This window comes from Lithobates pipiens, unplaced genomic scaffold (genome assembly GCF_037356315.1).
Source record: "Lithobates pipiens isolate NorthernLeopardFrog02 unplaced genomic scaffold, aLitPip1_a1.2 Scaffold_30, whole genome shotgun sequence".
Classification (NCBI taxonomy): domain Eukaryota; kingdom Metazoa; phylum Chordata; class Amphibia; order Anura; family Ranidae; genus Lithobates; species Lithobates pipiens.
Window position 1 is genome coordinate 102,352 of NW_027507791.1, and position 23,712 is coordinate 126,063.

General features: G+C 43.6%; 1 protein-coding gene across 1 annotated transcript in view; it reads left to right on the forward strand.

The window, feature by feature from the left end:
* NEMF (nuclear export mediator factor) overlaps positions 1-23,712 on the forward strand; it is an 86,476-nt gene that overhangs the window by 30,129 nt on the left and 32,635 nt on the right. Inside the window, exons 13-19 of the mRNA XM_077463532.1 lie at positions 1,413-1,621; positions 3,262-3,444; positions 11,434-11,497; positions 13,103-13,191; positions 15,445-15,548; positions 20,667-20,729; positions 22,380-22,492. Coding sequence (XP_077319658.1) covers positions 1,413-1,621; positions 3,262-3,444; positions 11,434-11,497; positions 13,103-13,191; positions 15,445-15,548; positions 20,667-20,729; positions 22,380-22,492 — 825 coding nt within the window. The remainder of the gene's footprint in view (positions 1-1,412; positions 1,622-3,261; positions 3,445-11,433; positions 11,498-13,102; positions 13,192-15,444; positions 15,549-20,666; positions 20,730-22,379; positions 22,493-23,712) is intronic.

Consider the following 23,712-nt stretch of genomic DNA (forward strand, 5'->3'; position numbering starts at 1 on the left):
TGACGGCTACTCTACCCTTTTTCTTGCACAGGTGTTTCAAAGCCAGGAATCGAGGAAAAATCTCTACAATGGGGTCACATACAGAAATAAAAATCTTATAGGAATTTAAATTCTTCCCTATTCTATTCAAAGTTGAAAACAAAGGGTGGTTGGAATTAGGACAGCCAGATTTTTTTTTCATCTTGCAGTGCTCATAAATGATAATATCCCACCATATTTTGGGAAGCACTGTCTCTCGGTGAAGCAAAGGTTCCCCTAAATTAAACACTGGAGCCAGAAATGGTGGACATTTAAGGCTTTATATAGAATATCTATGGGGTCGCACAACCTCTGTTGAGCGCTGCTGTAATGGAGAAAGGGGCAGAGAGCAGTTAAAAATGTTGTGGACACCTGACCATCACACCTATAAGCATGTCAGACATCCCATTCCAAAACCATGGACAATAATATTAGGTTTACCCCCCTCTCGATGCTATAACAGCCTGTTGTCTTCTGGGAGGGCCTACCAAAGGATTTTGGAGTGTCTGTGGAAATTTGTGCCTATTCAATCATAGGGAATTTGTGAGGTTAGATACTAATTTTGACAAGAAGACCTGGCTCGCAATCGGCATTCCAGTTCATCCCAAAGGTGTTTAGAAGGGAAAAGGTCAGGGCTGTGTGCAGGACCCTAGAGTTCCTTTACATCAAACTTGTCAAACTATGGGAGTTGGTTTTGTGCACAGGACACAGTCATGGTAGAACAGACAAGAGCCTTCCCCATACTGTTACCACAAGGTTGGAAGGGGCACAATTGTCTAAAATGACTTTATATGCTGTAGTATTAACTGAACCTTTCACTGGAACTCCATACAGTAGGTGTGATGGTGAGATGTCCACGTGCTGTTGGCCATACAGTAGGTGTGATGGTGAGATGTCCATGTACTGTTGACCATACAGTAGGCGTGATGGTGAGATGTCCACGTACTGTTGGCCATACAGTAGGTGTGATGGTGAGACGTCCACAAACATTTGGCCAAATATTGCACTGTGTGAGATAAGTGGTGGGGATGGCAGTGGAATGAGAGCCATGGTGGAGGGGCCCCAGTGTTTTGGGAATGAGAGGCAAATTCTATTTCTGGAAACATGAAGAACACATTTGGACTCCATTAAAATCTGTTCTATTAACATTGATATTAATGATGATCCTGGTGAGAAATCTTTAAAACGAATAATTGCATGCCTCAAGGGTTTAGCTGTTTCACAGATACGACAATATTGGCAAATGTCTCACCTGTCACTGAAATTCATAAAAACTCTGTATGTGCCTGACCAGTTTATAATTTGTTATTATTCCTTTTATTTTAAAAAGTGCATTACAGAGTATGATAAAATATATTCGCCTTCATCAACTATGTCAAATCTCTCCCCAATAGGAAATTGACAAGTCCAAAGGAGAGCTGATTGAAATGAACTTGGACATTGTTGATCGAGCGGTGCAGGTCGTACGCAGTGCCCTGGCCAATCAGATCGACTGGTCGGAGATTGGACAGATAGTGAAGGAGGCACAAGTACAGGGAGACCCTGTTGCTCTTGCCATTAAAGAGCTGAAGTTGCAGACTAATCATATTACCATGCTGCTTAAGTAAGTGTCAAGTGTACACATTAGTTCCTTATCCCAAAATGGAACACTAATGCCGTGTACACACGACCAGACTTTCCGGCATACTAGGTCCGACGGCCTTCCCAACATACTTTCGGCAGAGTTCCGACAGACTTGGCCCCACACGAACGGATTAAGTTCGAAAGTTAGTTTATTTTGAACGTGATGATGTATACGGGACTAAACAAGGAAGTTCAATAACCAGTAGCCACACAGACGAATGATTTTCCAGATTTTAGTCCGTCGGAATTGAGTCCGTCGGATAGATTTGAAACATGTTCTATTTCTAGGTCCGTCTGATTTTATTTTATTTTATTTTATTTTTTAAAATGATCAGACTAGCCCACACACGATCGGATTGTCCAACGGATTAATAATCCCTTTGGACCTAGTCTGCCAGAAAGTCTGGTCGTGTGTACGCGGCATAAAATCTAGTGTCGGACGGTTTTGAGCTTTATCAGCTTGACATCAGTTTGAGACTTTTCTAAGATCCTTAAGAAATCCTTGACATGTTCATTTGACCAGCTTTCAAGCAGATTTGCAAATTCCCATACTGTATATTTGAATGGGAATGCAAAGCCCTTTTCAAGCCAACAAAAGTCTGTCAACATGGGCCCCAACAGAGCAGTAGATCTACATCCTGACAATGTGTGTCCTAAAGCTCAATCCATTTCAGCAATTGGCTGGTTTACTAACCATGCCCATTTTCATAGTTTTATCTCTTTGTTCCTGTTAAAGCAGTTGTGCAGGTTAGTAGGCCAGCCATACACAGTTCGAATCCTGGCTGGTTTAGCAGGAACCAGCCGAGATTCGAACCGTTAATGAGCAGGCTGAATGTACCAAATTGGTCACTTTTTTTTTTCCTCTAGTGGCTGCTATAGCCGCTAGCAGTTATCACGGTCTGCTCCTGGCGGTGATGGTTACTCCCACCCAGCCCCTCTGGGAGTATACAATGGCCTGGCAGGAGGGATGCCCGCATCAATACTGTCAATACTGTCTGTTGATAGGGGAATCAAGCTAATTTCTTTCCTGCCATCCATGGTTACATGGATGGCAGGAAACTCCTTGTATGGCCAGCCTTAGAGTTGGTGCAAACCATAGTCAGCACAGGTCAGTTACAGACCTGCCCAATTTTGTGATTCACATGTGTGCCATACAGTAAAGCTAGGACATTGACCACACATTTCTCCACTACAGTTAAAAAGTACATTTTGTTCACCAACCTATTCCCTAGCTTGCTGATTGGACAGTGAAGGCACATGACCACTCTGAAGTATTCTGATTTATTCAGCTGTGCGTGCAACCTGATTTTTTTTTTCGTTCTAATCCTAATAAGATGTACAAAACCATTTTACATGCATGTGTGAGCCTGGAGTTGTTGTTGTTGTTTTTTTTTGTTTTTTTTAAAGGAGATTACTTTGCAGTGCTGGGGTGAATGGGGGGAAAAGTCCCCTATTAACACATTCTGCTGCTCTTCTCTCCAAGTCCCTCTGCAGATCCCCTTGCCTGGGTGCAGCATCTGATCCATAGTTAGCCAGGCAGAGGGAGCTACAGGAAGAATTGAGTTGGGAGAACACATTGCAAGACTGTACCGGGCCCATCTGAGTGTAGTCTCCTTACAGGAACCCGTTCATACTTTCTGACGAGGAGGATGAAGATGAAGAAGAGTTAAAACCAGAGTCAGAAGAGCCGAAAGGAAAGAAGAAAAAGGGTAAAAGTAAGCAACAGCCAAAGAAAACGCAGAAAAACAAACCAGTTCTTGTGGATGTGGACCTCAGCCTGTCGGCATACGCCAATGCCAAAAAGTGAGTCACGTGGTGTTTCTACATTCTATATAAATCGTCAGGCTACAACAACTTTGTTGTAGAGCTTGGAGTTCAGCTTTAAATAGGCCTCCAAATATGTAATCTTTTAAAGTGGTTGTATAGGCAATCTTGCGTTAAAGGATAAGTTCACTTTGAGTGACTTGTATAGCGCTACCTATGCGAACTGAATCGCCTCAGGGCGGTTTCTTGTCACCGGTGTCCATCTGCAGCTTAAATGCGGTCCTTTAAAGCAGGAGTCCGCCGGGACTCCGCTTTTTTTTTTTTTTTTTTTTTTTAAAAGCCGGCAGCTACAAATACTGCAGCTGCTGACTTTTAAAATAGTGACACTTACCTGTCCAGCGCGCCCGCGATGTCGGCACCCGAAGCCGATCTCTAGATCGTCTCTCAGGTGCTGCCGCCGCCATCTTGGGTATGGGAATCAGGAAATGAAGCCTTTCGGCTTCATTTCCCGGTTCCCTACTGCGCATGCGCAAGTCGCGCTGCGCAATAAGGACGGTCCCCGCTGCCTCTGGGATCTGTGTGTTTCCCAGCAGGCAGCGGGGCACTTGCGGAAAGGGGCGGGCACTTGCGGAAAGGGGCGTAATCGACGCCCCTTTCCGCAGAGAGCTATCCCGGAAGTGGGTGCAGATACCTGTACTGTACAGGTACCTGCACCCCCCTCCCCCCTGAAAGGTGCCAATTGTGGCACCGGAGGGGGGGAGGGTTCCGATGAGCGGAAGGTCCACTTTAGGGTGGACCTCCGCTTTAACCTGTAGGGTCCCGGCCCACTTACAACATTGACATACACACATTATGGCCAATTTTTTTGGATAGGGTCTAATTAACCTACCAGCATGTCTTTGGAGTGTGGGAGGAAACCGGAGTACCCCGAGGAAACCCACGCAGGCACAGGGAGAACATGCAAACGCCAGGCAGATAGTGTTGTGGTTGGGGATTTGAACCAGCAACCCTATTGCTGCTAGGTGAAAGTGCTAACAACAAAAACAAATGCACGTTTTTTGTTTCTTTCAGGTTAAAAAAGTGTGTGTGTGTGTGTGTGTGTGTATATATATATATAAAATATAAAAAAAAATGTTTTTTACCTGGCAAAAAAAATTGTGCATTTTATTTTTGAGCCTGTAAAGCATTGCACCAGTGATCAACAGATCAGTGGTGGCATGCAGGTCTTCTGCAGATCTTTCTGTGCATCTGTGTGCCCGTACATCACATGGGCAGGCAGATAGATCCAGACAGGAAGAATCAATGAACTACCACGGCACTTCACAGCTCCGTGATAGTTCACTGAGAACTACAAGCCGACAGTCGCAAAGGGTGTCGGAGCTTGTAGTTCATTTACACACACAGATATGTGAATGAATGACGCAGCGGTGTGGGTTAAGCCCCACTTGGCTGTGCTGATTTCAAAAAGCGACAGCTAGTATGAAGAACTTTTCCCTGTACTGCTGTCACGGGGGGGGGTGCGATCAGGCAGCAGCTGCAGCATTGGGAACATTTTACAACCTAAACCTATCCTTAAAGGTAAAAAATATCCCAGTAGATGTGTTGCTCCCCCTCACTTCTCTAAATATTTACCTGAGTCCTGTATCGATTGAGTGCTGTGTCCATCTGCAGCAGCGCTGGATTATTCCCACAACCCTCACAGAAACAGACAGACAGCAGCGGGAGCCATTGGCTTCTGCTGCTGTCAATCTAATCCTGTGAGGGGGCAGGGCTAAGACACACTGTTGTGTCTATAGATGCACACAGCCCAGCTCAGGAGTGACCCCATAGGAAGAGAAGAAATGGGGCATACTGGTGGGGGACCCCAGAAGAGAAAGTTTGGGGCCACCTTGCGTAAAAGCGTGGCAAAGGGCAGTTAAGTAAAACATGTTATTTTATTTTAAAAAAATGTTTGTTTTATCCTTTACAACCACTTTAATGTTTATTAGCTGGGAATGCTGGACTGATATTTTCTTATTACTCTTGTAATCCTATAGATGGGATGTTATAATAACTACTCCTCAGCCTGCCTTAGCCTTCAATAGCTGCTGCAGTGGAGAGACAGTCTGCGTTGCAATATTCTATACATGTGAAATACCACATTATTTTCTGTAGAATTGTATTTTTATATACATACAGTAATACTTCGGATTACGAGTAACGCGGTTAACAAGCGTTTTGCAATACGAGCTATACTTTTATTTTTATTTTTTTTTCTGCGGTGTGCAGTACTGCATTGGGGGGCGCCGGTGACACTCAGAGCCGTTCGGACGTTCACCCCCACCTCTGGACACATGCTGCATGTAATTGAAGTGTTGAATGAATTATCTTTGTTTCCATTGAATTATTTGGGGAAACTTGCTTTGATATGTGAGTGCTTTGGATTACAAGCATTCTCCTGGAACGGATTATGCTTGTAATCCAAGGTTACACTGTAGTTAGGAAGCAGTCATTTACATATTATTCACTGAACTAACACAAGTATTAGCAGTAATAGTTCTTCACTTTGAGACTTTACTCGCTGCATGCTTGATGCAGGTCAGTAATTTCGAAAGCATTGACGTTAGAGACAGTCAGGCAACCTGCATCTTTAGAAGGAATCCAGAAATTTCAGCACAGATTTACTAGTATATCTAAACCCAAGATAAAAAAAATTGTAATATATTGCAGCTTACCAATTGTTAAATATAGAGGTTGCATTAGCTTGATTTTTTTTTTTTTTATAGGCTGCAAGTACATTTTCTCCCTTCGCCTTTCAGGACAGCACATAGGAGAGAGCGTAGCGCCACCTCTTGACAAGAAACGCTGTGTGACAACTCCCCTTTAAATTCAGCTGCTTCCACCATGCTTTCCTCTGCCATCATGGAAACACTGATGGTGCTCGTGATGGAGGAGGCAGAATCGCTTGCAGCAATGGTGATTGCAGGCACCCAGAATCCTGGCCAGGCCCAAGTAGGAGAGGTGCAGCGGTGCCTCTTTCCTTTTTCATTGGGTTTATGTGTGATATGTGACTTAACCTGCAGCTGTCTGCTATAGGGTTACATCATACTAGTGACTCAGCATGGATGGAAGACTCTGGGGCACTTTTTGTGGTGGTCGCTTTAGGCACCCTTTCTCTCTTTCTCTCTTTTCCCTGTTTTGGTGTAGATCTCACCCTAAAAGGTGGGTCTGTTTTTTTTTTCTGTCTTGTAGAAAACCATTACTAAAACAGAGAGAACTATGGGAAGAAAATGCCCTTCATGCAAGAACCCACTAAGGGACTCACGGGCCAAGCCGCTTTGCAGATGTTGTATTGCGGGATTGGTTAGGGAGGAGTCTGCACAGGAGTGTAAGGAGCTCTTTTCCTCAGTGAGAAAAGAATTGGCAGAGACTCTAGGGACAGTACGTTCCCTCATAAAGAAGCAGGGCCAGAGTTCCAGCCAAGAACAGAGCTCCCAGTCCAATCTTCTTCCTGCCACTTCTAGATCAATTTAAAGTGAGTCCGATGAAGAGAGAGAGAGTATTCCTCCCTCAACAATCGATTCAGAGGAGGATGAGGGGGAGGAGGAAACAAGAGCGTCTAGATCTAAACTGACGTTTGAAGAGGTGGACGACTTACTGAAAGCAGTCTATACCACCATAGAACTCCAAAAAGAAAAAGCCAAACTATTGTAACATGACAAAATGTACCAGGGGCTAGAGGAGGCCAGACACAGAGTAATTCCAGTTCATAAAGTATTGGCTGACACAATTGGTAAGGAATGGAAGGATCCAGAAAAAGGATTTTTTTTTTTTTTCTAGGGTCCTTAAAAGGTTTCCTTTTGAGGAGGATGAGTTATTAATTTGGAATAAAACAAGCAAAAATGTATGCCGCCTTTTCCCATGTGTCAAGACAGACTAATCTTGCATTGAGAAAGCTTTGGATTTGTCCTTATCTAACTTAAAGCTGGCAATGGCCTCTACACCCTTTTAAAAGCAGTCAAGTATATGGCAGATGCCTCGGCAGAATCCATCAGGATGTCGGCCAGGTCTTCAGCCCTTGTTAATTCAGGAGGACTCTCTGGCTTAAAACCTGAACATCAAAAGTGAAGTTGTGCGGAATTCCCTTTACAGGAGATCTGATGGTTGGGCCAGAGTTAGACCGTCCTCGTTAGGACAGCGGATAAGAAGGATGTTTTTCCGCAGAAAAAGAAAGTGGTGCAGCAATGGAACAATTTTCGTCCGATTCAGCAAGCCCATAAAGAAAAAGATCAGACCCAGAAAAGACCCTGGAACCCTCAAAGGGGGAGAGGCAGAGGAGGGGTGCTGTTTAGATCCCCCGAGCAAACCTCAAAAAAGCAATGACGACCATCTCCCAGTAGGCGGGAGGCTGCAGACCGCCTTGCCAGGTTGGGGAAAAAGCAGCAAAAAGTCCATTTGTTCTGAATCTAATCAGTCAAGGCTATCGGCTAGAGTTTTCACAGACACCCCAAAGTCTGTTTTACATTACAAACCTTCTGAGGAATCAGGAGAAGGCCCTGGCTATGACGTCTCTCCTGAGAGAACTGATGCAGCAGGGTGTTCTTTCCAAAATCCCGAAGGACCAGGAAGGGAGGGGTTTTTACTCCCACAATTTTTTTGGTCAAGAAACCATCAGGGAAATTTCATCTGATTCAGAATCTTTAGGTCAAGAATCAATCTATAAAGTACAAAAAGTTCCAGATGGACACAATTATCTCTGTGAAGCATTTACTCACCCCCAGCTGCATCCATTGACCTCAGGTATGCTTATGTCCACATATCAATTTCAGCTTCACTGTAGAAATTCCTATGACTAGCAGTCAATTGGGGGGGGGGGGGATTTGGCACCATCAGTTCAGGGAGCTGCCCTTCGGCCTTTCCTCCTCTCCCAGAGTATTCACGAAAGTGATGGCAGAGGCTTTGGAGTCCCTGAGACTGAAGGAGGTCTCCCTAGTGCCTTATCTGGATGACCTACTACTGTTCACAGACTCAAAAGATCAGGTAGTGGTCAATCTGCAAATAACCCAGGGACATCTAAACAGCCTGGGTTGGCTTCTGAACCTTCAGAAATCGAATCTGGGACACAAAATAGATTCAATAGAACAGAAAATCTTCCTCCCTCAAGAGAAGATGGAAAAAATGCAGATAGCTCTGAGAACACTTCAAACCAACACAGAGGTTTCAGTAAGGGAAGCCATTTCAGTTCTAGACCTATTGACAGCAGCAATCGCTTCAGTGCAGCGGGCCAGGCTTCATGCTCAACATCAGCAGTCAGACATTCTACTGAATTGGACACACCAGGAGCCTCTGGAAAAGAAGTCGGAACAAAGGCAAAAAGATCACTTTGGTGGTGGAGAGACCAGAGGAACACCTCAAAAGGACTCCCCTGGACTTTTCCGGGCACTCAGAGATTAACGACAGATGATAGCGCATGGGGGTGGGGAGCTTGCCTCTAGGAACAGACAACACAGGGCGTATGGCCCAAGCCAGAGGCAAAAAGGTCCTCAAATTGGAGGGAGTTAAAGGCTATCCATCAAAGCCTCCTATTATTCCAGCAGGGGAACAGCATATCCAGGTTTTATCGAACAACATGACGGCAGTATTATACCTAACAAAGTAGGGAGGCACAATGAGCAAGACCCTGATGGAACTAGCTCATCAAATCCAGAGCTAGGCAGAGAACAATTTGACTTCGCTGTCCGCAGTACATCTGAAAGACACGAAAAACGCCCTAGCAGACCTTCTCAGCAGGAGGGAAGTAAAGGAAGTGATTCGAGACAATCACCGAAAGTTGGGGCCTTCCTCAGGTGACCTCTTTGCAAACCAAATAAAATGCAAAAACATCGGCCTTCTTTTCTCTCCAGAGACAGTGTTACCTCACAAATGGGACCCCCCCATTTCCATTAATACCAAGATTGTTAGCAAAGTTCAGAGCAGAGTCCACAGATTTGATCCTAATTGCTCCCTATTGATCAAAGAGACCCTGGTTCTCAACCCTAATGAATCTCTCAGCAAAACCTCCCTGGAGATTACCAATCAGGGAGGACCTTCTGGGTCAAGATCAGATTTTGCATCCAGATCCAGCGTACCTAAATCTAACCACCTCATTTCTGAGGAAGAAATTCTAAGGAAAAGGGGACTATCTGAAAAACTTGTCAATACCCTTCTAGCAAATAGGAAGAAGGTCACCAGGGCTATTTACTTCAAAGTCTGGAAGTGTTACAAGTCCTGGTTTTCCAGCAAGAACTTAAATTTCATTAGCACTATTTCAGTTTTAGAATTTCTCCAGGAAGGAATGGAGAAGGGTTTAGCAGCAAGTACTCTCAAGACACAGGTAACTGCGTTATCAGTTTTTCTAGGACAGACCCTGTCAAGGGAACCCTTGATGGTCAGATTTTTTTTTTTTAAAGCTATGGCAAAAATTAGGCCTAGGCCTCTTATTAGTTTTCCCAAGTGGGATTCATCTTTGGTTCTTCAGGGACTCACTAAGTCACTGTTTGAGCCACTAGGAGAGACATCTTTAAGATACCTGACCCTAACGATGATGCTCCTGGTGTCCATGACATCTGCACGTAGAATCAGCGAATTACAGGCATTATCAATCAAGGAGTCCTTTATGAGGTGTCTGCCATACAGGATACTGCTGAGGACAGATCCAGCCTTACTACTTAAGGTGTCTTTGGTTTTTCACCACATACAGGAGATCATACTCCTAGTTTCTGCCCCATGCCTTGGGGCCAGGAGAAGAAGCCTTCCATACTCTAGAATGTGCCTCCTAAAGTAGTTTGAAGTAACGAAAAATCTTGGAGAGTCATCTTCTCTTTTTATCCTAATGGAAGGAAGTCACAAATGGGATAAAGCTTCCAAAAGTACCCTAGGAAGGTGGCTAAAACAAGCCATTAAAGAAGCATACCCGTCCTTCAGTTTAGAACCTCCGGAGGGATTTTTGCCGACTTTGTGGGCAGAGAAGTCCGGGGCATCACCAGAGAAGGTATGCAAGGCTGCCACATGGTCCAGTTTCTCGACCTTCATAAGGCACTACAGGTTGGATCTACTGTCTGCCTCAGACCAGTTCTTCAGTAGGAAGGTTTTACAAGCAGTGGTCCCACCCTCAAGTAAGTTCTCATCTCCAAGGTGCTGTCCTGAAAGGCAAAGGGAGAAAACCTTACCTTAATACTTACCGGTGACTATTTCTATGAGCCTTTCAGAACAGCAGCCTACTTCCCTCACTAGGTCATTACGTATCATTTATAATCGCTGGGCTTGGTAATTGTCTGCTTATATCTTCCAGCATGTCGGAGGAATTCTCGGGTAACAACTGATGGCATGGTGGAAGCAGCTGAATTTAAAGGGGCGTTGTCACGCGGTGTTTCCTGTGAAGAGGTGGAGCTACGCTCTATCCAAGGTGCTGTCCTGATAGGCTCGCAGAAATACCGTCACCAGTAAGTCTAAGGGTTTTTTTTTTATCTGTTGATCTTGACTGTGTAGTGTCCTTGTAATGCTCTGTGTACTTAACTGACATTTCAAATAATGTTATCACCTTTCCAAGTTCTCTCTGGGAATTACAAAATGCCTCTTAACCTATGTAAAGGAAAAGATGGGAGCGGAATTGTTCTGTAGTCCAATTACACCTCCTCTCCTAAGCTGACAACACTGCTCATCCATAGTAGAGTGATGGGTATCCTGGAAGCCGTACATCAAGTCAAAGCCTGCTGTTTGATAGTGAATGGCAGTCTCAGCCTGGACCCCCACCTAGGCACACCCCCAATGCGTTTCACGTCGCTCACCTGAGCTTATTCAAGGGGATGTGAAATACATTGGGGGCATGGCCTGGCAGGGGGTCCAGGCTGAGACTGCCATTCACTATCGCAGAGCAGGCTTTGACTTGATGTACGCCAATATCTTACATGTTTGTTTTAGAGTTTAGATACACTTTAAATTAATCAGAAAGCTCTTGGACGCATGTGTCAGATGGGCCTGTAATCGTTATGGTATCTTGTCTGTTTTCAGGTACTATGATCACAAGAGGAATGCTGCAAAGAAAACTCAGAAGACAGTAGAAGCTGCAGAAAAGGTACCTACCTGTTCAGCCAGATCCTCTACAGCAGTGGTCATCAACCCTGTCCTCAGGGTTGATGACCACTGCTCTACAGTCTATTTCCAAAATCCGCTTGTGGTTCCACTTGTGTTTAATCCATAACTGATTTTTTTATTTTTTATTTAAGGCTAAACTCCAGGAAGAACAATATATAAATACATTGGCAATACCTTGCCCTACCAGCAGTATTGCAGCAGAGTAGTCATAAAACATTTTCAAATGCATCTGAAATATAGCAGCAGGGCAACCATTTCTGCTTTCCATGAGCAGATGACCAGTCATATAATAGCCCTACTGTAGTTCTGGCTTACATTACATCCTCCGCGCTGTAGGGGGTGGAGTCTCTCTTCTTCTGACTTCCCATTTTTTCACTCCCTTCCTTACCCATTCACTCCTTTCCCCATATAAAATATTTGAGGAACAGGCTCTTTAAATTGTAGTTTTTGTGGCGCATGGCAGTAAGTCAGAAGTGATGTATGGTGCCACACAGGACCCTCCACTGCTCTTTTGGGTGATCTTAATCATGTGACTGGTAAATTTAACCTCCCTGGTGCCAGCACCTTCTGGCCTTTTAAGGGATTACCAGAGGTGGGGGCGTGGTTTATAATCACGTGACCACCGCGATTGGCTGTCACAATGGTCATATGATCGGAAAGCTGCCAATCAGCTTTCCTTTAGCCACTGGTAACTGTGCAGGAGGGCGCTCTCAGCACAGCTGTGTTTACATTCTGGCATGTAAATGGAATTGTTGTCTTTTATAGACAGCATGTCGATGAAATGGGCAGTTCCAGGATCCACCTTACAATGCGCTCAGTACCACTCTCCGCCCCAAATTTACTTCATACCATTTATTCCTTCTTTTTTTTTTTTTTATTAAAATGGCTAATTGGACATGAAAAAGTGGTTTAACTTCTTGGCGGCGACAGTATGCAAATTTGCAGCCTCTCAGTGGGTGGGCCTCAATATAGAGATGCCTTATATTTGCATACTGTCGCTGCCAAGAAATTAAACCACTTTTTCATGTCTAATTAGCTGTTTTAAGAAAAAAAGAACTAAATGGTATAAAGTGGATTTGGGGGAGGGGGGAGTGGTGTTGAGCATTGTAAGGTGAATCCTGCATCAACACTGTGTCTATGATAGACACCAATTCTATGGTGGTTGTGCCTACACCCTTCCTCAGTCTTAGGAGTGTGTCTATGGGAATGTTAGAGCATTCTTCCAGAAGCGCATTTGTGAGGTCAGGCACTGATGTGGACCAGAAGGCCTGGCTCACAGTCTCCACTCTAATTCTTCCCAAAGGTGTTCTGTCGGGTTGAGGTCAGGACTCTGTGCAGGCCAGTCAAGTTCCTCCACCCCAAATTTGCTCATCCATGTCTTTATGGACCTTGCTTTGCACACTGGTGCACAGTCATATTGGAACAGGAAGGGGCCGTCTCCACAAAGTTGGGAGCATGAAATTTTCCAAAATGTCTTGGTATGCTGACAAATTACAGTAAATGTGCATTAAATCTTATGGGAAGATTTTTGTTAAAGGAAATGGTCTGACGATGGGGTCTTTAAAATTTGTTATATCTATTACAGGCATTTAAGTCTGCTGAAAAGAAAACCAAACAGACATTGAAGGAGGTGCAGACCGTCACCACAATTCAGAAAGCCAGGAAGGTGTACTGGTGAGCTCAGAACTTATGTTACTACTACTCTTCATAAAAGAACAGATGCTCAGCCATGCTTAGATGATTGACTAAACCTTGTCACAAAGGGACATTTGTATTACTCTGGAATTGTTATAGTGCAGCCTTACCTCTTGTTGCTATTCAGTCGGAGTTTACATTTTTATTGACATACTTCTTAGGCCTGTTCTCTACTAAAGGAATGCAGACACTGTACGTTTTTTCAGTAAAAGTTGCAAAGACTGTTAAAGTCAGATAAAAAGCTGTATCCTAGTGCCTGTGCTTTATAAAAAAAATAAAAAAAATTGCATATTTCTACTTGTTTTAACAGCCTCTTCCAGCAGTCACGTGACTCCAGGCTCTCTGCTCCCCTTGTCTGATAGCTCGAGCAGGCGGGGCTGAGACTCTCCTGCTTATGTCAGCCAGGGCAGCGAGGAGCAGAGAGCCTGAAGACATGTGATCGCTGGGAGATGCTGTTAAAGCGGGTAGAATTCTTTTTATTTTTTTATTTTTTTTATATAGCACAGGCACTAGAATATAGCTTTTTATCTGACAGAGGGGATGATATAAGGGTCAGATATTTTTGAAGCAGCAGGGAGAGGAGCAGAGCAGCGCTAGTGAGAGCTAACAGGCAAGGAGGGGAGGACAAAGGGGGAGAGCTGCGGATAATGGAGGCATGTACGCTGACCACGGTGTCAGGGCTCAGCAGCCCTGATATATATTGTGGTCAGCATACAAGGGGGAGGGTAGAAACTGGCAAGATCATCCCGGTATTACATGTGTTAAGGGGGCCAAATGACACAGCACAAGCACTGTGTTGTATAACATGCTTTAAGGGAAAAGGATTCATTTTTTTTTTTTAACGAACAATTTAAGTGGCAGTTTGACCTTCCTCGGTAGTCTGGAGAAACGGTCAGCAACAGGCGGAGACTGCGGACCTGATTATAGAGACGGCCGCGGACTGCAGACCTGATTCTAGAGACGGCCGCGGACTGCAGACCTGATTCTAGAGACGGCCGCGGACTGCAGACCTGATTCTAGAGACGGCCGCGGACTGCAGACCTGATTCTAGAGACGGCCGCGGACTGCAGACCTGATTCTAGAGACGGCCGCGGACTGCAGACCTGATTCTAGAGACGGCCGCGGACTGCAGACCTGATTCTAGAGACGGCCGCGGACTGCAGACCTGATTCTAGAGACGGCCGCGGACTGCAGACCTGATTCTAGAGACGGTCAGAGACATGCTGTTGCAGTTGTTGGAGACTACGGACATGTTCCACAAGACTGCTAAAGGTCATTGCTCTTACACCCCCTTAAAAAAATCAATACTACAGCAGGCTCCCTATAGGCATCTTAAAGTTGGCACCTTTGGTATTTCTTGCAGCAAGAGCTATAATAAAAAATATACAGAGAAAAGAGATGGATAGCACTTGAAAAAGTAAGATCGTGTAAACCTAAATAAACCAGACTACTAGAAGCCAGTCTTTGGTAAGGAAGTCGTGGGATTCATGGGGTGCAAAATAATTAATGAATGTCCGCAGGTTAGACACCAGGTTAAAGGGTAACTCCACTTTTGTGAGGAAAAAAAAAAGCAAATACAAAAAAACACCAATATAGCATATTCAGTTGCGACGCACATATTTATAATTGAATGCTATTAAAAACTACCTTTCCTTTTTCAAATCTGCAGAGCTGTAGTTTTCTGTAAAATGCAATATGGCAACCTGGACATATTCTGTACACAGATGCAAATGTAGTTTCCCGCTTGTGTGATTGACTTAATGATTTTCCCAGAAGTCTACACCAAGATACAAGTCAGATTTTTGGCATCCCCTGCAACAAAAATGTCTTTTTTTTTTGTGAGATACTACCCAAAGGAAATCATGTCTAAATGCATGCAGACCCTGCCAATTTCCTCACCGGAACCCTGCATGTTCAGCAGCTTATTTATAATTTTAAAATCACTGCCATACAGATTCACTCTCCACATGGACACAGACAAACAAACTGCTATTTTTTCATAATAACAAAAGATAGGAATTTGCAACAGCATTTTACATCTTTGCAATAATATAGATTACTATATTTAACATCTTTGCAGTAATGTAGATTACCCGGGGGGATGTTTTTCTCACGAAGTGAAGTTACTCTTTAAAGAATGACACAAGTTGTTCTTTACCATCCACTGTAGGCAGCTGTATTATTTTGGAAGATTTCCATATTTTATATAGTACTGCTTTGATCTTTCTTTAGGTTTGAGAAGTTTTTATGGTTTATAAGCTCGGAGAACTACCTGATAATAGCTGGGCGAGATCAGCAACAGAATGAGATGATTGTCAAGAGGTATTTGCGGCCTGGTAAGTGACTTATTAAATCTCTTGTCTGCTCAGTGAATAGTAGGTGATGAAATAAACATTGATATACGTCTCATGTCTAGTTTTTAGTTTGGTTTAACCACTTGACACCAAATCGGGTACATGAACTTTATTGACTTCCAATGCTTTTACGGGGCTTATGGCTGCAGCTGTATGTCTTAAACCATGGGTGCCCAAGTGCTGGCCCATGGACCACGTGTGGCCCGCGGCGTCCTCTGATGTGACCCGCCACCTCCTGCTCTGAGATGGAGGCTCGGCAAGCCCAGATTGCGGGTTCATGACCCACAACCCCCGAGCACCAGTGGGAAGATTTGAGCTGGCGCTAGAGAAAGCAGAGCAGATGCTTCCTGTATAGCGCCGGCTTCTGTCTCAGGCAGAGTGATAAAAAATGTACTCTGCCTGTGACAGTTCCCAGCGCGATACAGGAAGCATCGGTTCTGCTCTCTACTACAGCCATATGCTTCTTCCAGCGCCGCTCCTGTCACACTGATGGCAGGTATAGGGGATAAAGAACCAGCCACTAATACCCAGAAATACCAGCCAGCAGTGCTCGCCAGTACCCAGAAGTACCACCCAGCAGTACCAAAAAGTACACACCAGTACACAGAAGTACCAGCCAGCAGTACCCAGAATTACTAGCCACTAGTACCCAGAAGCACCACTCGGCAGTACCAAAAAGTACCTAGAAGTACCAGCCAGCAGTACCCACAAGCACCACCCAGCAGTACTAAAAATGACCCACCAGTATCAGCCAGCAGTACCCACCAGTACCAGAAAGCAGTACCCACCAGTACTAGCCATCAGTACCAGCCAGCAGGACCCACCAGCCGTATCCACCCTGAAGTACAGCCAGCAGCAGCCACCAGCCATACCCAGCTAGGAGACACCAGCAGCCAGCAATACCTGCAGGCATCCTGAGGAAGAAGTGAAGATTAAGGTCAGTTAAGGTGCAGGTAAGGCGCAGTGCATCATTGTGAAAGCAGCCTTAAGCTCCTTTCACATGATCACCTCTATAGAGCTGCAGATTTAAACTGATCTGCGTCCTTTTTACACCCACTTTTTAAGCAAATATCCAATCTGATCTGCTTAAAAAAACAAAAGGTAATCTGTCCTCTTCTGTCTGGGCAGATCGGAGGGCCCATAGAGTAGAGCGGACTGTGTCCCTGTCTGCTCTGCATATGCAGAGTGGACACAGACCTGTCATCTGCCTGCTCTGCTCATTGTGGCCCACGACCAGCTGCCAAGTTGCTAAAATGGCCCTCACTCTTCAAAAGGTTAGGCACCCCTGGAACCCCCCACAGCCCATCAGCTCTTCTCTGGCCTCTCCCATGCGATCAGGGAACCCTTGGTACAGCTGGGTTATCGTAGAGCTGGCCGTCTCTATGGTCTAGGAGACTGGAAGCGACAGCACTATGTCACTTCTGGTTAGGGCAGATGTAAACACTACCTTTTTTTTCTTTTCTTTTTTTTTTTTTGTGTAAAGCATGAGATGAATGATTTTATTTTTTTGATCGGATTCTTTCCAGGGTAGAGGAGAGATCTGGGGTCTTATATACCCAAGATGTCTTCATAAAGAGGACCTGTCATCCCTTATTTCTATCACAAGGGAAGTTTATGATTCTTGTAATAGGGTTAAAAGTAATAATAAAAAAAAAAAAATGGGGACAGTGTAAAAATTAAATAACTTGAGATTCGTAGTAGAAGTATCGTATTTTTTTGTCATTCCACGAGTATGCATAATTTTAAAGCATGACATGTTGGGTATCTATTTACTCAGTGTAAAATCATCTTTTTATATTTTACAAAAAAATTGGGTTATATATTGTGTTTTTTTTTTTTTTTTTGCATTATATTTGCATTAAAGTGTATTTTTTGTTGAACGCTGAACGCCCTACAATGCACTGCGTGCTGAACAGTGCATTCTGTGCCCTGATTGAGTTGGCTTTGCCCAATCAGGGCACAGTAAAAGCTGGTTGTTAAGTAACGGGGCCGGCATGCTGGTGGTGGTGTCTTTAACAACTGATGAGTCACCAGCTGTTAATGGGCAAAAAAAAAAGCATTTGCCGGTTAAAAAAAAAAAAAAAAAAAAAAAAAAAACAGCGTGGAGCCCAAAATTCCATACCAGACACTTATCCGGGCATGCAGCCTGGCAGGTCAGAAAAAGGAGGGGGGGGGAAATGCCCCACCCACCCCAAAGCACTTTCTCCCCTTGTTGATGGGGACAAGGGTCTCTTCCCCACCAAAACTCTGCACTGTGGTTATAGGGATCTGCAGGCAGGGGCGCTTATCAGAATCTGGAAGCCCCCGATCCCCGCCCCTCCTTTGTGAATGAGCATGGAGTACTAATTACCCCTACCCATTCACCGAAAAAAAAAAAAAAGTAATAAAAACACAGACTGTTTTTGGCAATTCCAATTTATTAAAAGCGATAAAAAACAATGTCCCCCGATGTAAATCCATCATCAATCACACCGCCGCCACCCCCTGAAAAAGAACAAAAGACAAAAAAAAAACGCTCCGCCTTCATTGATGGTCGACCGCCGAATGCCTCCTCTGCTGTTTGACAGTTCTTATATAGGTAAGGGCAAGGTCACCCGGCGACATCACCGGGTGGCACCACCCCCTCGTGATGTCACCAACCCAGCATGCCCTGGTCCATGAGGTCACAAGGGGCAGTGCCACCAGATGGCCCCACCCTTACCTATATAAGAACTGTCCAGTGGAGGAGGTGGTCGGTGGTTAAAATCACTTCTCCTGAAAAAACAATTGTTTACATTTTTTTTTTTGTGTGGATACATGTCCCCCAGGGCAGTACCTGGACTCCCATACCCCTTTTATGGCCTATAGCTTGCATATAAGCCTTCAAAATGCGCACTTGGTTTTCCTGTTCGGCTCCCATAGACTTCAATGGAGTTCGCCATTCTGGTTACAACTTTTCCCCTGTTCGGGGGTTCTGCTGCATGCTGAACAGAGGGGTGGTCGGCCCATGTCTAATAGTAAGTCTTTCCTTTTCCTTCTTTCCAGAGTCGGTGCTCTAGTGGTAGTCCATTTGGAATGTTCTGTAATATTGACTGCTCATCCAAACCAGTCCTTCAATTCTGATGAGTGTCAGGAAGGTCCATGTGCTCTTATTCCTTCTGCCGGTTGCAGGGATGTTCATTACACTCATTAGAACTAAAGCTGTTCAGATGAGCAGCGAAGTCCAGTTTAATCTTAATTACTACTACTAGCTATTCCATGACCTGGATAGATAAATAGGAACCTTCAGACATGCTGCCATCTTGTACTTGGATCACTGTGGCTGGTATTGACTCTTCTTCCTAAGAGCCTTTTTGGTGAAAAGAAGCCCTAAACGGGCAAGACTTGTGCAATCAACATTACCCATGTGGGAGCCTCCGTAATCTGCTCCATCTGACCACAGACTGGGAATCCAAAATAAAAAAAATATCCGTGCTAATAATAGCATAAAATATATAAATTAGCAACCAGCATCACATTTGTTGCTTACAAATAAAGTGTGTGTGTGTATATATATATATATATATATATTATTATTATTATTATTATTATTATTATTATTATTATTATTATTATTATTATTTTTTATTTTTTTTTTTTTTTTTTTTTTTACCATACATTGCTTAATATAAATCTGTATGACAGAGAAGAAAACCGGAAGAGATGGTGTCCCAGCACCAGCCTTGGTGTGACAGATGGAACCACACATTGATCAAGTAGTTCTCCTTACCGGACATTAGACATGTGCAACTCGTTTTTAACTAAATGAGAAAAAGGAAATATTAGAATTTCCGAATATTCGGAAATTCTAAATTCAGAAATGAAAAATTAGAAAATCCTGAAATTCGAAATCCAAAAATACAAATGAAAGTCCGAAAATTCAAAATAACAAAAATCTGAAAATTCTGAAATTATAACTAATAACACCTTTTACTAACTATTTAAGTTATAGGTATTGGAATTTACATTCAAATGGCTGTTAATATAACGAATACAAATGTATCCAAAGTTACAAATTATCCAAAATGGAACGTAACAAATTAATAATAATAGTAAAAATGGATTCTTATTATTTTGTTCCATTCTATTTGTTTCGATGTGGCATTCTTTATTTCGGATAATTCGTTGCGTTCACAGCCAAATTTTAAAGGAAATTCCAATACCTATAATTCATTAGTTATCAGTAAGTTGGTTATTGATTGGAATTTTAGAATTTTCCTTTATTTCGAATTGTAGAATTTATGAATTCCAAATTTGCAAATTCCGAGTTTACGAATTCCAAATTTTCGAATTTGCTAATTTTTTTGAATTTTCGGCAAAAACAAATGAAACGAAAGCGAATAAATTTTTCGGCAGTGCACATCTACCGGACAGAGTGGATCCTCGTTATAGAGAGGTCCACCTCGCTGTATAGACATCAGATGAAACTCTCAATCCAGAGATTTCACAAAGGAAAAACTCCATGTAGGTCTTCCAATCGGCAGCAGTTAATTGCACATCTATACTATACCAGTTGTAGTCATCGGGAAGAGCTTAATAGGTCGATTTTACACTGTGTAAACTTTGATCTCCGCCTCGCGCGTGTTTTCTCTCCCCCCAATCAACTGGCAGGGAGCAGCGGACAGCCCGCACACCGGACAACATCCCCCCCCCCACCCCCGCCACCCGATCACTACAGCAGCCGCCAGACTGGGAATGCCTGCAAGACACGAAAGTCATTGCTGGAACTGTAGAAACCATGTGATCCATACCATTTTGGAGGTCACATGACCATACCACAGGCTCGTGCCTCATCAGGTGATCCTTGTATTGTGGCTTTGCACATATTAGTGTGATGAGCTGTATCCATTTCTACCAGCTTTGGTTGTATACTATTCGATTTAATGGCACAAGTGAATGCGGATGTCCTTTATGGAGGCTTAACCCCTTTGTCCTTGTCCAAACGACATAAGCTGGTAAAGTGAAAATTGAGACCACAGAGATTGCCACATACATTGAAAGCATGCAATTTGGTGCATTACACAATAATTGTATAATAATAATAATAATTGTACATGACTGTGTTCTCTTCTGTATGAACAGGGGACATCTATGTTCACGCAGACCTGCATGGCGCGACCAGCTGTGTCATTAAGAACCCTACAGGTAACGATCTTTCTACTGGAAGGGCTAATTAAGGCTGAATTAAAAAAAAAAAAAAAAACATAATTTAATCTGGTGTTATTAAAAAAACAAAACAAAAAAAGATCAGTTGAAGCCAACTTAAAAATCGGCCAGATCATATATACTATGTCTTACCTGCCTGTTGGCTTATGGATCTAAATGGTGTGACCCTCTTGGTTATTGTCATTTGATAAATACTGCGTTTTTCCCTCTTTGTTTACCTGACTGTTTACCTGACTGTAAAATGCAACTTTTTGGAAAATAAAGGAATTAAAAAATAAAATAGGTCAGATGCTTTTAAAGTGTATATAAACCCTTATATAATAATGAATTTGCTCCTATTTGGCCAGGTAATACCAATGAAAAATTTTTGTTATACCTTTTCAATGAGTGCAAAAAAAAAGTTGATCCTGTCAGAAAATCTGAGCTATCCTGTGCCTATCCTGTGTTATTTTAAGGAGCGTAATCAGCTCTCCCAGTTCTTATCTACAGAATGATGAGCCTTTCTGTTGCGGAGATGGGCGAGTTGGTGGGTCACAGTAGTTTTGGCAAGAGAAAAATGGCCAGAGTTGACACCACAAAAAATGCTGTGTTGTTAGTCCACAACAGCACTTGAGAGCAGAGGCGGCTCTCTAGGCAGTCGCCTAAGGCCTCGCACTCCCAGTAGCCTCTCGGCCGCCACCTAATTTGCCTAAGTTGTGTGTGGAAATGGGAGGGAATGTCCCCCGGTCAGTGTCACCGAACCATCTTTAATGCGGAGCAACGTGTTTAAGCTAGCTGCCATAAGCCCAGTATCATTTTATTTTTATTTTTTTTACTGTAGGTGATCAATAAGTTATCCAAGGGGCAAATTCGAATCGATAAAAGTGGTCCCACGAGCAGATTCACCACGGGATCACTTTTAAAGGCTACAGGCGATCTGATGCGGCCGTTCACTGGGCAGTAAGTCGAGTGAAGGCAAGATGGCCCCCACTCGGCTCTATGCCCTTGGAGGACCGGAGCAGCCTCTAATGTCATTCCAGTTCTTGGGCTTAAACAAATGATTTTTTGCTTTTAAAGGTAATTGAGAGATGTCATTTTGACCCCTATATCTCTCAATTAAAGAACCTGTCATGCTTATTTCTATTTCATGGGATGTTTTACATTCCTTGTAATAGGAATTAAAGTGATCTTCAATTTTTTTTTTTTTTTAAATATAGAGACAGTGTAAGAATAAGGAAAATAAATGTAAAAAGCACCCCATACCTCCATGCTTGCGCACAGAAGCCAGCGCATATGTAAGTCACGGACGCATATGTAACTCTAAATGGGTAACCTGTTAAAATTTGAAAGTAAAGTTGCCTTAGGAGATTTTTAAGTACTGTAGTCTGTCGCCATTCCGCAAGTGTGCGCAATTTTAAAGCATGACATGTTGGGTATCTATTTACTTGGCGTAACATCATCTTTCACATTATACAAAAAATTGTGTTGAAAGTCCACTGCGCAAATGCAGTGTGACTTAAAATATTGCAACGATCCTCGTTTTATTCTTTAGGGTCTCTGCTAAAAATATATATATAATGTTTGGGGGTTCTAAGTATGTATCAGTAAGAATACTTTTACTTCCTTTATTTCTTCATCCTTCTCTTCTAGGTGATCCAATACCACCTCGTACCCTCACAGAGGCTGGCACCATGGCAGTTTGCTATAGTGCTGCTTGGGATGCCCGAGTTATTACCAGTGCCTGGTGGGTTCATCACAATCAGGTAATGTGCCATGTCAGGCCTTCTTTTAATTCCTTGGCTTTAGAACGGGTCTCAAACTGACGGCCCTCCAGCTGTTGCAAAACTACAAGTCCCATCATGCCTCTGCCTCTGGGACTCTTGCTTGTAACTGTCAGCCTTGCAATGCCTCATGGGACTTGTAGTTCTGCAACAGCTGGAGGGCCACCAATTTGAGACCCCTGCTTTAGAGGTATAATACTCCTTCATTACAAGATGTCTTAACAGAAACCGGAGGACCAAGTCCTGCATTCATTCTCTATGGACGCCAAATGCTGGACTCGGGAGCCCGCCTGCAAGGTAACCCCCTCAGGAGAGCGCTTCTCCAAGGGGGTTATCTATTGCAGGGAGGAGCCGCTGAGGGACCCCAGAAATGGATGTTCGGGGCTACTGTGTGCAAAACGAGCTGCACAGGGGAGGGAAGTATGACATGTTTGTTATTTAAAAAAAAAAAAAAAAAAAAACGATCCTTTAGTATCACTTTAATGAATTATTAGACAAAACCAGAGAAAATTCCCAGCTCAACTCACTGACCGAATTAACCTGTCTAACAGTAAGCATTAAAAATGGGTCATTTGCAAACGCATGTGTGGCACCCTGTGTATTGCTTGCAGTTCTAACACTACTAAATGTATGCGTGTCTCCACAGTGGGAGCACATGCATTCAAATGAATAGATAAGGGGCAGGTGGGCCTGGAGGTAGCCAAACCTCCTTAAAGGCACAGGGGTGCACGGGACACCCCGTACAATGGCAGCAAAGGTGTCCAGGGTGTCCCCTCACCAATATATACACCAGTAACAAATGGCCCCTGCCCCCATCTATAACTGCCCGTCTCACCAAGGAGCACATGGAAGGGCAACGCATGCAAAAGAAAACCAGAGATAATCCCCAGCTCAACTCACCAACCAGTCTGCTTGCCAACCGAATAAACCTAACAGTATTCTTTAATTATACTCTGAATTGTACACTTTCCACTTGGGCTTTTCACAGTCCTTCAGTGTGGGATTTTAGCCCCTTGCCATGTAATGCTGTGATGTACAACCCCACCGTTCATAATGTGTGTGGATGAGACTGCAGTGAAATTCATTGGAAAGCATTACTGAAAGATACTTTGCACAACTGTCACGTTGCTTACAGTTATAAGGTGGCGTATATCTACCCACCCAACATGTCTTGTAGTAATTGTGCCCCCCCCCCCCCCCTT